Source organism: Myxocyprinus asiaticus, chromosome 38, assembly GCF_019703515.2.
Source record: "Myxocyprinus asiaticus isolate MX2 ecotype Aquarium Trade chromosome 38, UBuf_Myxa_2, whole genome shotgun sequence".
NCBI lineage: Eukaryota > Metazoa > Chordata > Actinopteri > Cypriniformes > Catostomidae > Myxocyprinus > Myxocyprinus asiaticus.
Window position 1 is genome coordinate 10,206,843 of NC_059381.1, and position 14,463 is coordinate 10,221,305.

General features: G+C 41.7%; 1 protein-coding gene across 1 annotated transcript in view; it reads right to left on the reverse strand.

Moving 5' to 3' along the window:
* Window positions 1-14,463, reverse strand: part of nsmfa (NMDA receptor synaptonuclear signaling and neuronal migration factor a) — a 74,504-nt gene that overhangs the window by 7,469 nt on the left and 52,572 nt on the right. The window contains exons 10-14 of the mRNA XM_051677370.1: window positions 13,028-13,061; window positions 11,806-11,876; window positions 11,362-11,441; window positions 9,501-9,603; window positions 1,794-1,869 (exon numbers count right to left, since the gene is read on the reverse strand). Coding sequence (XP_051533330.1) covers window positions 1,794-1,869; window positions 9,501-9,603; window positions 11,362-11,441; window positions 11,806-11,876; window positions 13,028-13,061 — 364 coding nt within the window. The remainder of the gene's footprint in view (window positions 1-1,793; window positions 1,870-9,500; window positions 9,604-11,361; window positions 11,442-11,805; window positions 11,877-13,027; window positions 13,062-14,463) is intronic.

Genomic DNA, 14,463 nt, shown 5'->3' on the forward strand with positions numbered 1-14,463 from the left:
ACAAATTAAATGTGGTACGACAAAGACTACAATTACATACAGAAACTATTTAAATTATTTCTCATATTTTTTTACATTACAGTAAGGAGAATGAGATTTATGTATGTATACTAGGGATGTCCTGATACCATTTTTTTGAGTCCGAGTATGAGTACCCTTCCTTTTTTTTGGTACTTGCCTCTTTTTTGAGGCATGCTTTTTTGAGAGTGCTTTTATTCAGAAACTCACTGCACAATCTAAAATACATTGGAGTTATTTTTGTCAAATAAAGTCCTGCATAACAGAGCATCACAGATGTATTATTTTGCTTAAATATAATACAATTACTTTTGATTTGTTATTATTAATATTATTGATAGTAATAGTAGTAGTAGTATAACAGTGAATATTACATTTCTGTCATAAATATTTAATTTAAATTGAGCTTTTATTTTTAAGTGTTTCTGTGTTGTTACAACCAAGGAGCTCTGACTCAAAGTGATTATTAAACCACAAAAGGCTGCTATTTAAATAAATAAATATGTACTTTGTATGTGCCCTGCACTATGTATGTCAGATGGTATCAGTTTTTGGTACTGAAGCATTTTTACGAGTACGTGTATGAGTAAATGAGACTGTATTGATATCAGGACATCCTTAATATATATATATATATATATACACACACACTCTTTACTGTAATAGAGCAATTTTGGGTGGTGGAGGACGAATCTCAGTTGCCTCCGTGTCTGAGACAGTCAATCCGCGCATCTTATCACGTGGCTCGTACCATATTATACGAACCATATTATAGCGACCACAAGGAGGTTACCCCATGTGACTCTGTCTCCCTAGCAACCGGGCCAATATGGTTGCTTAGAAGACCTGGCTGGAGTCACTCAGCAGCCCTCGATTCGAACTCACAACTCCAGGGGTGGTAGTCAGTATCTTTACTCGCTGAGCTACCCAGGCCCCCAGCAACTCTGTTTTTTTGTTTTTTTTAATTGGCACAAATTAAACGCTGTACAACTAACAATACAATTATGAACAGAAACAATAAATGTGAAATATTTTAGTAATGAAAAAGAGATTTTTTGCATTACAATAATGTGAATTGGGGGAAAATGTAAATATTTTTCATTATAATAATGTAACAATGCATACAAGCTTAAAGGGGCAGTCACACTAAACTTTGAGTACACACTTTGTTTTTCGGAAAATAATAAATCCCAAATAACAAATACAATTATATTAAAAATGTTCAAATATACTGTCTACTCACTTTCCTGGAACAATAAATATTACATTTTTAAAACTGGTATCTTTTGAATTAAGCCAAGAGGTCAGCGTGTGATGTTTTGATCTCCTATTGGTCATGTGTCCACTTGTTGTACGAATTCACGGTTCAGAGTTCGCCAAGCTGGAAATTTGGTACGCAGCGTAGTACGAAATTTCTTCGCATGAGCTTGCGTGTCTGGTCTGTGCATTCGGATGCGTATGAATGGGAGTGAATGGAGAGCGAAGTTTAGTGTGACCACCCCTTAATGGTCCTAAAATAGGCTAATTTTCTTTGAGCAAAATATAAATTCTTATTTTTCTATTTTGATTCTGGAGTAAAATATGATGACGTTATTGACAGGTGTCATGAGATTCACCTTCAAGACATGCAGTGTGTGTGTCAATATACCTGTATATTTCCTCCACTGACAACCATTCCTCTATTTAACACCAAGCAAGAGTGTGTATGTTTACATATTTGTGTGGAGGCATGTGAGCATAAGCACATTTCCGCAGTTTACTGCAGGCTGTCTCACCCTGAGCGGAGAGTTCCAGCGGTGACTCAAATGTGACAGAATAAGGCCTCATCAGGTTCTTCAGTTTCTGGAACAGCTGTTGGCACATGATAAGCTGAGACATTAATAATCCCCATCACCCCACTCTCTCTCTATCTATCTATCTATCTTTGACTTGAGGAGATTAGTTAGGGATATCTGCAGTCTTTGTGGCTCTTAACAAATTTCACACCGTTTTCATCTCAGGCCCTGTTTCCACCTGGTATTAAGATAAATTTCTGCTGATCCGATAACATGTGGTCAGCTGAAACACATTGCTGTTTACACCTGGTATTACTATATATCTCAAATGCATCTCCTGTGACCACATGTGATTGAATTTCAAAGGGAAGGTCTCTAATTTCATGACGACCTGCATCAATCACTATGTCAGTGTGTTACTGCATGATAATAAGCAGCAAAAACACGGCGCATTGTTTTTCCTAGAAGCAGTTGAAATATGATCTAAGCACAACCGCAACATTTCGAGCAGAATTCAACAGTATTTTAGTGGAGTTCCTGTATTAACTGAGCTTCAGATGTGCGTGCCTCTCATCTGTGTCATTGCATGTTGATATCAGCGACACTAAATAAGTTTGTGAAGTTCTTGAGCTTGCATATTTATTTATTTATTTTTTTTTCCAAATGTTTTGATCGGACGGTTATCTCCTTTTAAAGCCTTACAGAACCGAAAAAGTTTAAACTCTTGTTGATTAGCGTTTCACACCTCAAATGTGATGTGGTCACATGCGTTTTTGACTACCTCCCCATATGTGGTTTTAGTGATCCAATCACAAAACCTTTTAGAACCTGTTTACACCTGGATTCAACACAGACCACTTGTGATCGGATCACCAAAAATGCATCTTAATACAAGGTGGAAACCGGGTCTAAGATGGATGACTGGGAGAGCAAACAAAACAGAACCCGGTTAAGATCCCGACCATACTCTGCTTTGAATAGCTTTAGAACCCAGAGAGAGAGAGAGAGAGAGAGAGAGAGAGAGAGAGAGAGAGAGAGAGAGAGATTAAAGAGTGATTTAGAAGCAGTGCACACCACACATTTTCTTTTCCAGTTCAATCTGGAAAGGAAGACAACTGCTTTCCCACGTGAATAATGATAAGAACGTGTGAGAACGTGACCACAACTACCTTCCCATGTGAATAATGGTAAGTACCTCTGTAAACGTGACCACAACCCTGAGGACTGCAGGGCAAAGTCTGGACTGGAGGAGCTCCGTATTATACAAATGCTGCATTATTCATAGACCTCAGCTTTGAGCTTAAAATGATAGATCACCCAAAGTTTAAATTCTGTTTTCATTTACTCACCCTGATGGCATTTCAAACTCGTATGACTTTATATCTTCCATGGAACACAAAAGTACTTCCCATTAAGCTATAAATGTTATCAATATGTACATTCACTAGAAACTGAATCCATGACCTTGGCATTACTATCCACTTGAAAACGCTTCAGTTAAGCATTCTTTTAATTTAATAAAGTTTTTTTTTTTTTAGAAATCATATTATCATCATTACATTTTGAGTGAGAATTTGAATTGAGAAATTTCAGAATTTCTTAGTATTTTAAATGCCCCCAGTTTGCTTTAATGACATCATACACTCGAGCTGGCATAAGTGCAAAACCTGATGATCCATGTTATCCAGCAAAATTTGAGAATGTTCTAAAAAACGGCTTGTGTGTTTCAATGGAAGCAATGAAATCTGACCTTTTGTACAAAGGAGTCAACATGGTCACAAAATTAGCTTTTTTATTTGTGACCTAGAAATAAATATTTAATATAACATTTTACATCACAATGTTTCTTTGTTTGAATTTTGTCAGAATCCAAAAGCTTTCTGTGGACCCACTTTATATTAGGTGTCTTTAAATACTATGTACTTAAGCATTTAATACAATGTACTTATTATGTAAATACATGTTCTTACATTGTACTTACATTTAAAGTACATTCCTTTAATTAGGGCCCGAGCACCGATGGGGTGAGTACCCTATTGTTGTTCTAGGCATTTATTATTTTTTATTTATTTTTGTTTTCCAAAATGAATCGCATTTTTGAGGGCCTAAACATACTCAAAAACTAATGAAACCTTGCACACGCATCAGAAGTGGCGAAAATGTACATCTGATATGGGTTTCAGAATTAGGTGTGGCAAAATGGCTCAACAGCGCCACCTACAAACTATCTCGACGACTGGCTAATCCTAGCTCACTCTCGAGATGTGTTGTGCGCACACAGGGACCTGGTGCTCTCACACCTCAGCCAACTAGGGCTTCGGGTCAACTGGGAAAAGAACAAGCTCCTCCCGGTTCAGAGCATCTCTTTTCTCGTTTTGGAGTTGGACTCAGTCTCCTTGACGGCGCGCCTTACGAACGAGCGTGCCCAGTCGGTGCTGGCCTGTTTGAAGGCTTCGAACAGGGAACAGCGGTTCCACTGAAACTTTTTCAGAGGCTCCTGGGGCATATTGCGTCCTCAGTGGTGGCCACCCCGCTCGGGTTGATGCATATGAGGCCGCTTCAGCACTGGCTCCAGACTCGAGTCCCGAGATGGGCATGGCGCCACGGGACACACCGCGTGGCCATCACGTCGGTCTATCACCGGCTTTTCAGCCCTTGGACCGACCTCTCGTTTCTACGAGCAGGTGTTCCTCTAGAACTGGTCTCCAGGCGTGTAGTGGTCACGACAGACGCCTACAAAACGGGCTGGGGCGCTGTTTGCAACGGGCACGCAGCCACCGGCCTCTGGACGGGCCCGCAACTGCATTGGCACATCAACTGCCTCGAGTTGTTGGCAATTCTGCTCGCCCTGCGGAGGTTCCGGCCATTGATCCAGGGCAAGCACGTGTTGGTTCGGACAGACAGCACGGCAGCGGTAGCATATGTCAACCGCCAAGGCAGTCTGCGCTCTTGTTATATGTCAAAACTCGCCTGCCGTCTCCTCCTCCAGAGTCAGCAGCACTTCAAGTCGCTGCAAGCCACTCACATCCCAGGCAACCTCAACACTACAGCGGATGCGCTGTCATGGCAGGTTTCCCTCAGGGGAGAGTAGAGACTCCACCCTCAGGTGGTCCAGCTGATTTGGAGTCGATTCGGATGGGTACAGGTGGACCTGTTCGCCTCCCAAGAATCCTTCCACTGCCCGCTCTGGTATGCCCTCACTGAGGCTCCCCTCGGCACAGACGCACTGGCACACAGCTGGCCCCCTGGCCTACACAAATATGCGTTTCCCCCAGTGAGCCTGCTTGCACAGACCCTGTGCAAGGTCAGGGAGAACAAGGAGCATGTCGTCCTGGTAGCACCCTACTGGCCCACCCAGACGTGGTTCTCGGACCTCACGCTCCTCGCGACAGCTCCCCCCTGGCGAATTCCCCTGAGGAAGGACCTTCTTTCTCAGGGACGGGGCACCCTCTGGCACCCACGCCCAGACCTCTGGAATCTCCATGTCTGGCCCCTGGACTGGACGCGGAAGACCTAAGCAGTCTACCACCCGCGGTGGTTGTCACGATCACTCAGGCTAGGGCCACCTCTATGAGGCGCCTGTATGCCTTTAAGTGGCGTCTATTCAATAAGTGGTGTTCTTCCCGACGCGAAGACCCCCAGAGATGTGCAGTCGGATCTGTGCTTTCCTTCCTGCAGGAGAGGCTGGAAGGGAGGCTGTCCCCTTCCACCTTGAAGGTTTACATTGCCGCCATAGCAGCACACCACGACACAGTCGAGGGTAAGTCCTTAGGGAAGCACGACCTGATCATCAGGTTCCTAAGAGGCACCAGGAGGCTGAATCCCTCCAGACCGCACCTTGTTCCCTCATGGGATCTCTCTGTAGTACTTCAGGGTCTACAGAGAGCCCCTTTTGAGCCTTTGCAGTCAGCCGAGCTTAAGGCACTCTCCTTGAAGACTGCCCTACTGACTGCGCTCACTTCCATCAAGAGGGTAGGTGACCTGCAAGCGTTTTCTGTCAGCAAAACGTACCTGGAGTTCGGTCCGAGTTACTTTCACGTGATCCTGAGACCCCGACCGGGCTATGTGCCCAAGGTTCCCACCACCCCTTTTAGGAACCAGGTGGTGAACCTGCAAGCGCTGCCCCAGGAGGAGGCAGACCCAGCCCTGTCGATGCTGTGTCCGGTGCGCACTTTACCCATCTATTTGGATCGCACGCAGAGCTTTAGAATCTCTGAGCAGCTCTTCGTCTGCTTTGGTGCACAGCAGAAAGGAAGCGCTGTCTCCAAGCAGAGGATCGCCCACTGGCTCATTGACACCATAACTATGGCATATCTCGCCCAGAACATGCCGCCCCCGGTAGGGCTACGAGCCCATTCTACCAGAGGTGTAGTGGCTTCCTGAGCCTGGCCAGAGGTACCTCTCTAACAGACATTTGCAGAGCAGCGGGCTGGGCAACACCCAACACCTTTGCAAGGTTCTACAACCTCCGGGTGGAACCGGTTTCGTCCCAGGTAGTGACACGCAACACAAGCGCATAAGCCCGGGATAGCCGGCCGGGTGTATCGCTTGCACATAGCGCCTTCCACCTCCCTTGGAGCTGAAGACGTGCGCTATTAATTCCTAGTAGTGTTCACAAACTTTGTTCCCTGGTTGACTTCCTCCGAGCCCTGTGGCAGTCGAGTTTTCGGAGAGACTCGCTGCCGGCCCAGTATACGCGCTAACTAAGAGCCCTGTTCTGGGGTAGGTGCTCCACATGTGGTGGTTCCCTGTAAGGCTAACCCCATGCGATATATATCTTCCACTAGTTCGTTTCCCTGCTGGCAAACTGCGTCTTCCTTGGGCAGAACCCCTCTGCCCCAGTCTCCATGTTTGTAGTAACTCCTCCCCCATTGGGCAGGATCTACCTTGAAGGATCTCCACATGGTTGGAAAGACCATGTGACATATTCTTCCACTTAAATATCCCCCCCTCTCTTTGGGTAAGGTGTGGTCTCTGCAGTGTCTTCCCCTTGGGAGGGACACCCCCCGACTAGACCTGGCGGCCAAGTCAGATAATCCCCCTTCTTTTTTAGGGAGTGGAAAAAGAGAAGGTGAAAAGAGGCCACGACTGGGTTAAGCCTGTCTCTATCTTTGGGTAGTCGACTTGTCCCCAAAAAGGGCCGTTCGACACTCATAACTATGTTGGGGGAGGTTACGTGTCGACCTGGTGTGCTGGCTATGAGGCACACAGCAGTCTGCCCACCACACACCGCCAGTTCACGTAACACAGTTCAGCCAGTTGTGGCGTTTCGTATAGGGACCTCTAGTGTCACTACATTGACACAACGTCGAGTGAGTGACAGATAGGGAACGTCATGGTTACTTGTGTAACCTCCGTTCCCTGATGGAGGGAACGAGACGTTGTGTCCCTCCTGCCACAATGTTGAACTACCCGCTGAAATGGCCGGACCTTATATCGGCTCCTCAGCATAAAACCTGAATGAGTGGTTGCATAACAGCTCCTTTTATACACGTATGTCCGTGGGAGTGGCATGCAAATACCACTCGCCAATTTTCATTGGCCTTTTATCAAAGACCAGAGGTGTCTCGTGCTCCCAAGAGTGACCCCTAGTGTCACTACATCGACACAACGTCTATACAGTGAAGGCTAACAGTGCTTAAAATTGCCAAAAAAAAAATAAAAATGAAGATTTCATACAAATGTGTACACCACAGTCTTCAAAGACAAATGACAACTGGCTCTAACAAGGACAGAAAGAGATGTGGAAGGCCCAGATGTACAACTAAACAAGAGAATAAGTACATCAGAGTCTCTAGTTTGAGAAATAGACACCTCACATGTCCTCAGCTGACAGCTTCATTGAATTCTACCCGCTCAACACCAGTTTCATGTACAACAGTAAAGAGAAGACTCAGGGCTGCAGGCCTTATGGGAAGAATTGCAAAGAAAAAGACACTTTTGAAACAGAAAACAAAAAGAAAATGTTAAAGTGGGCAAAGAAACACAGACATTGGACAACAGATAATTGGAAAAGAGTGTTATGGATCTTAACCCCATTGAGCTTTTGTGGGATGAGCTAGACTGTAAGGTGTGTAAGAAGTGCCTGACAAGACAGCCACATCTATGGCAAGTGTTACAGGAAGTGTGGGGTGAAATGTCACCTGAGTATCTGGACAAACTGACAGCTGAATGTCAAGGATCTGCAAAGCTGTCATTGTTGCACGTGGAGGATTTTTTGATGAGAACTCTTTGAAGTAGTTTAAGAAGTTCTGAATTTTTTTTTTTTACAAATTGTAATAGTAATTTTTCACGTTATTAATGTCCTGACTATACATTGTGATCAGATGAATGCAACTTTGGTGAAAAAAAGTACCAATTTCTTTCCATAAGAGCAAAATCTGTACATTATTCCAAACTTCTGGCCACCAGTGTATATATATATATATATATATATGCAATAGATACTGTAGCCTATAATTTATAAACATAAACTTCAGCCCCCAAGCAATGTCGCTTGGTCCAATCTAGCCCGTGACCCAAAATGAGTTTGACACCACTGCCCTAAACCTACAAGTACCTCAACCTTGGTAGCAGCAAATGTGAATCTTGTGAGAATTTTGCAGAACAACATGTAGTTACACAATAAGTATATTGTATTGTATGTATTTTAATGTTAGTACAAAATAGTTAAAGACACCTAATATAAAGTGGGACCCTTTCTGTTTATTTGCAGGTTTAAATAAGATTTTAAATCCCAGATTTTCAATGTGGACTCACACAAGTCCGTTATTCTCCATGTGTCAATCACACAAACGCACTTCTCGGGAACGGTGGCACCTCTTGGGTTATGACGCACAGTGAATGCGATTTACGCCAAACCCGTCACCATAGAAACAGATTTGAAGACTCCAAGGGCACTATTAATGTGTTCTCAGGGCGAAATCTTGGGACTCAGTGGCTGCAGGGCTCTGTCATATAACACTTGTCATAACAAGAGAGCTACAAAACAGATGTGATGAGCCAAAAGTCAAGGCTAACCAAAGAGGATGATCTCTGATCTGCCTTTTAAAAGTATCAAGTCTAACAATTACACAGTATAATAAATTACAAAGATCAGAGGTTGATGATTTGTGTTCCTATAGCTCACCTGATCATGCATGGAGCTAGCAGTGTGAAGGTCATGGGATCAATTCCCAGGGAATGCATGGACTCACAAAATGTACAGCATGAGTATGAGTATTGCATCATGCTTTCCAAATTACTTTATAGCTTTATACTCACTATATATCAACATTTGTCTTATTTCTATCTACTTTTATTTATCCTAAGTCATTTGTGGAGAAACATCAGAAACAAAGTTGATATTGCAAACACAGCTGAGAATGCTATTAAATAAAATAACTATAAAAAAGCAACATCTGAGCAATAGCATTTTCCTCAGGCTATAACACTCCAAAGTAAGGAGAACAGTAAAGGAAAAAGTTATTCTAAATTACATAACCGGAAGCAAAGCCTGTCAGGTATGATGGTGATAGACAGAGAGGTGTGATATAGAAAAATTGAGAAATGGAGTTGGTGCATGTCTGTGTCTATAGAGATGAGAACCAAACATGGCCACTGCAAGCCCCAGAGGACCTTTTTCTAAATATAACACTGAAACTCAAGGTTGAAGCATTAAGTAAATACAGACTATCCAAGGCCTGGCTGCTTCGGTATTTGACGTACCTTTTCTCCATTCGGATTGCCCAGGACATAGCAGCCCATGATGTGAATCAAGTTTGGCTCTGGGTTCACTTTGCTCATAAACCGGCTTAGTCTTTTCCAAAACCTACAAGTCCACCACACACAGAATATATATTAACAAAAAAAGAAGCAAAAACACAAGCACACACACTGAAGCTACTCAGAAAACAGATCCATCTGGCAAATGTGCTTTTCATATCATGAGCAATCAAATCTTACGTGACCTTTTAAGATACAAGTGCTTGATGTATTATGAAAACATACAGTAACTTTCAGAACTCAAAACTTCCAAAAGTCCAAAAAGAACATTTATTAATTTACACTCACTGAGCACTTTATTAAGAACACCTGTACACCTACATATTCATGCGATTATCTAATCAGCCAGTCGTGTGGCAGCAGTGCAATGCATAAAGTCATGCAGACACCGGTCAGGAGCTTCAGTTAATGTTCACATCAACCATCAGAATGGGGGAAAAATGTGATCTCAGTGATTTCAACTGTGGCATGATTGTTGGTGTCAGAAGGGCTGGTTTGAGTATTTCTGTAACTGCTGATCTCCTGGGATTTTCATGCACAACAGTCTCTAGAGTTTACTCAGAATGGTGCCAAAAAAACAAACAAACAAAAAAAACATCCAGTGAGCTGCAGTTCTGCTGACGGAAATGCATTGTTGATGAGAGAGGTCAACAGAGAACGACCAGACTGGTTCGAGCTGATGGGAAGTCTACGATAACTCAGATAACCACTCTGTACAATTGTAGTGAGCAGAATAGCATCTCAGAATGCACAACATGTTGAACCTTGAGGCGGATAGGCTACAACAGCAGAAGAACATGTCGGGTATTTTATTAGGACTATACTGCTCCTAATAAAGTGCTAAGTGCATGTATTCTTTATTTATATAAACTGAGCTGCAAATATAGGAGACAGCAGGATAGATGCTATTGCTCCTAAACAACTAACGATAAGAGTAAAATGAGGGGATGCAAAATGATATTAAGTGGCTCCGAGGTGAAATATCTGCTGTGTAGTGCAAGTTATCTGCAAGTAATATTTTCTCACAAACAGATGATGTTGTTAAGTTAATGAGTTTGAAATCAACAAAACAGATCTTCCTATCCTAAACTTTAAACCTAAACATAACCGATAGTGTCATAAATAACGCAATTGCTGAAGTAAACACGTAATTTTGTGGTGCTCCCATGATACTTTCGGCTCATGTTTTGACTCGCATGCTCTTTAGGACTCTTACCCCAGTCCTTTGCGTCGCAAGTGCAACACTCTATCAGTTGAGCTACCATGCAGTTTGATCGTGCTTGACAACTTTAAAATTAAAATATATCTCCTTACAAGTCATGCACTACAGTAAAAGTGTTTAGATGTCACACGATAGCATTGTATGAGGAACAAGGTATTAAACACTAATATTCTTCCCTTTCACTCGTGATTTGTGTGAAAGGGAATAAAACTCGTTGTAGTAGAAGCTCTAGTGTTCATTTCACCAGGAAAATGCGGTGATAGGTACAACAAGCAACATAAAAATCATTTTGCAAAAATGTGGGTATAGTAATGTGATTCTATGAGATCATGTTGTTAAGATGTTAAGAATTGGCTGAAGTTTATTTTTAACAATGTCTCTGATCAGTGATGTTGCTCATTTCACAAGTTTCTTAAAAGTGGATCAGCAAAAAAACCCAGACTTGTTTCATTCTAAGTGTCAGAGAGAAGGTGGAAAATATTGCACAAAACACTTTATTAACAAAAAATTATGATATGACCCATTTAAAAGAAAAAAAAATAATTGAAAGAAATGAAGCAGAGAACTGTTCATCACACTCACAGGCTCATGTCTTCCTCTTTCTCGACCTTGGCAAAAGTGGCTACTTTGTTTTTCAGCAGGTACAAGTGCCCTGGGCCACCCTGAGAGAAAAAAAATCATGTCCACAAACACAGACACACACAGACAATTTAACCATTATGTAACATCAAACCCAACTCATCACACTCAAGAGCCAAGAGTGCAGTATTAGTGCCCTCTGAACTGAGACAGAGAGATCTGTGAAGTCTTGTTCACATACACACACATATGCACACATTTACTCACACAGCCATTATACAACATCAAAGCCAAACCTTCCAAACCCAAGCTCTAGTGGTCCAGTATTATTGTCAGACACTGCTAATTCACAATAATGCTCTCACAGTCTCACTGCTTGTCCTTGTGTGTGTGTGTGTGTTTACTCGTTTGTTCTGTCATTGTCTTTCTCCATGCTGTAACTCTCACCTGACAGAAGATCAGCATGTGCCAGATCTTGGAGCCTCTTCTATAGGCCGTCAATCTCTTCTCAATCTCCTCTGCACACATAACACACATACTGTCAAGGCAACCAGCACTGCAAGTAATATCAAATGCTTAAAAAATTGTGCAGGGGGCCTGGGTAGCTCAGCGAGTAAAGACGCTGACTACCACCCCTGGAGTCACGAGTTCGAATCCAGGGCGTGCTGAGTGACTCCAGCCAGGTCTCCTAAGCAACCAAATAGGCCCAGTTGCTAGGGAGGGTAGAGTCACATAGGGTAACCTCCTCGTGGTCGCTTTAATGTGGTTCGCTCATGGTGGGGCCTGTGGTGAGTTGTGCGTGGATGCCGCGGAGAATAGCGTGAAGCCTCCTCACGTGCTATGTCTCCGCGGTAACGCACTCATCAAGCCACGTGATAAGATGCGCGGTTTGACGGTCTCGGACGCAGAGGCAACTGAGATTCATCCTCCGCCACCAAGTCACTACGCCACCATGAGGACTTAGAGCGCACTGGGAATTGGGCATTCCAAATTGGGGAGAAAAAGGAAAAAAAAAAAAAAAGTTGTGTAAGGTCAGGTCAATGCCTTGAACTGTGTTCTTTTGTCAAGGTAAGGTCATAAACTGTCTAAACACCCCATTACCCTGATTTCGCTTTGCATGTAAACACCTCTACCAGCGTTCTTTTTCAGCTTGTGTGCAAGTGTTGTGCGCAGGCCTGTTTACATTTTAACATCAAAAGCAGAGAATGATCCAATGATTTCAAGTCTCATGTAGTGTAAACACAGATTTTTTTAATAAGCTGATTTTTGGTAGTTATCAGATAAACATGCCCATTATCATTATCGCCATAATCACTTCTTGATGTTAAAAAGAAGGAAGAAAAGCTAACTAAAACTCATTTATGCAAGTGGTTTCATTTATGACACCAAAACACAGTGGGGCAAAATACTTTTTTAACTTAATCATCATGGCATCCACAGATAATCTTATTTAAAAGCTACTGTTAACTGCTTTAGAAAATATAGGAGATGCTCTGATCCAGTGTCATATATATCAGGAATCCAATTGGTTTTTGTGTTCCTCATGCTGGCTGGTGCAAAAATCAATACAAAGCCCACCATCATTCCACACTGAAATAATCAGGCAAGGGGCAAGGTGCTCAAAAACACAAGGCAATTGACAACAGACAACACACACAAAGATACATACCCAAAATATCGTCAAACGTAGCATGCTCATGATCCTGGAGATAACAAATGATAAAAGCAATCAATAGAAACACACAGATAGGACTGAATAAAATTGCAAGGCTAATTCTGAAGAAAAATTGTTCTTTGTATCATGCTTAAAGTCTCTAATCTTTGGCAGATTCTCGTCCAGTCCAGATAACATTACTGTCTTTGTGTTACCAAGGATGTGTTGTCATTTGCTGTTGTGCTTGCTATCAATTTGGTCATCACTTTTCTACCTAAACCTCTGGACGTTATTTTAAGAAATGCCTGGCTGTATTTGATCCCACACAGCGGCCTTGGCTTGACTGTGCAGGACAAAGCTAACTCTTCAAATTGTACTTTGACATTGTATCTTGTTAAGTACTGTATCTTGTAATAGGCAAGCTACCCTTTTGAAAAAGTAGTTAGCTACATTTTACTAAAAAAAGTTGCTAAAAAGTTAATATTGACAAATTTATTTATATCATGGCCAGATATTTTGTTTATTTTTACTCTGTCAATAAAAATAGTTAAAAAGAAGGTAATGCAGGATCAGACGTTGTTGTATGTTAATAAGAAATGTCAACATTTCTAGAACGTCACTTGTCCAATTAAATTAAAGGAACGGAATTAAATGTCGTATTTACAAACTTTCAGATTGTAAAATTCTACTGAAAAGTCAGAGGAGTAGCCTATTTAATTGGCACAAAAACAATGCATATCTCTATTAATGTGACAGAATTAAACTTGAACACATACTGTAGAATTACACTGAACACACTCCAGTGAACTTTGTTTTTATTGAAATAAACCAAAATAAACTAACCGTTTCGCAAAATGTATCTTGAGAGAGAAATTCATTTAGCTTCATTTAACTACTTGAAATACATTCTTGGACAGTGTCTCATTATTCACTCTTCTTGTTCAGTTATAAAGCTGTATGTGCAATTCAATGTGACGTAAAGAACAGCAATGTACTGTTTTGCTACACTGCTACTTGTTAGAAAAAATAGCTCATTGTATAATAGCTCAAAATGTTAAATGTAGTACTGAAAAAGTGTTACTTTATGTCTTCACTTGTTTTTCACCAACACTAGTTCCTGTGTTGTTTAACCTATGAAAGGGATGTCCAGTGATTTAGATAACAAGCTTAGCATGGAGTAGATAATGTGTACGGGGCAAGCAACAGTTAGGATTTTTTGTGCTGGCCCAGTTGAGCTGGTAGTTCCCAAGTTTTTACTTTAAACATTTTCACTGGCACCAACACAAAATTATAAATTTTACCTTTAGCAATGTATTTTTGTATGTATTTGTGCCACAAGTACTACTATATTTTCATAAAATATTATGTTTTCTTTAAAAAAAAATTATAATAAACTTGCTTTGCTGAAAAACTATGCCAGACAATGCAAAACATTATTGGTTTGTATTTTT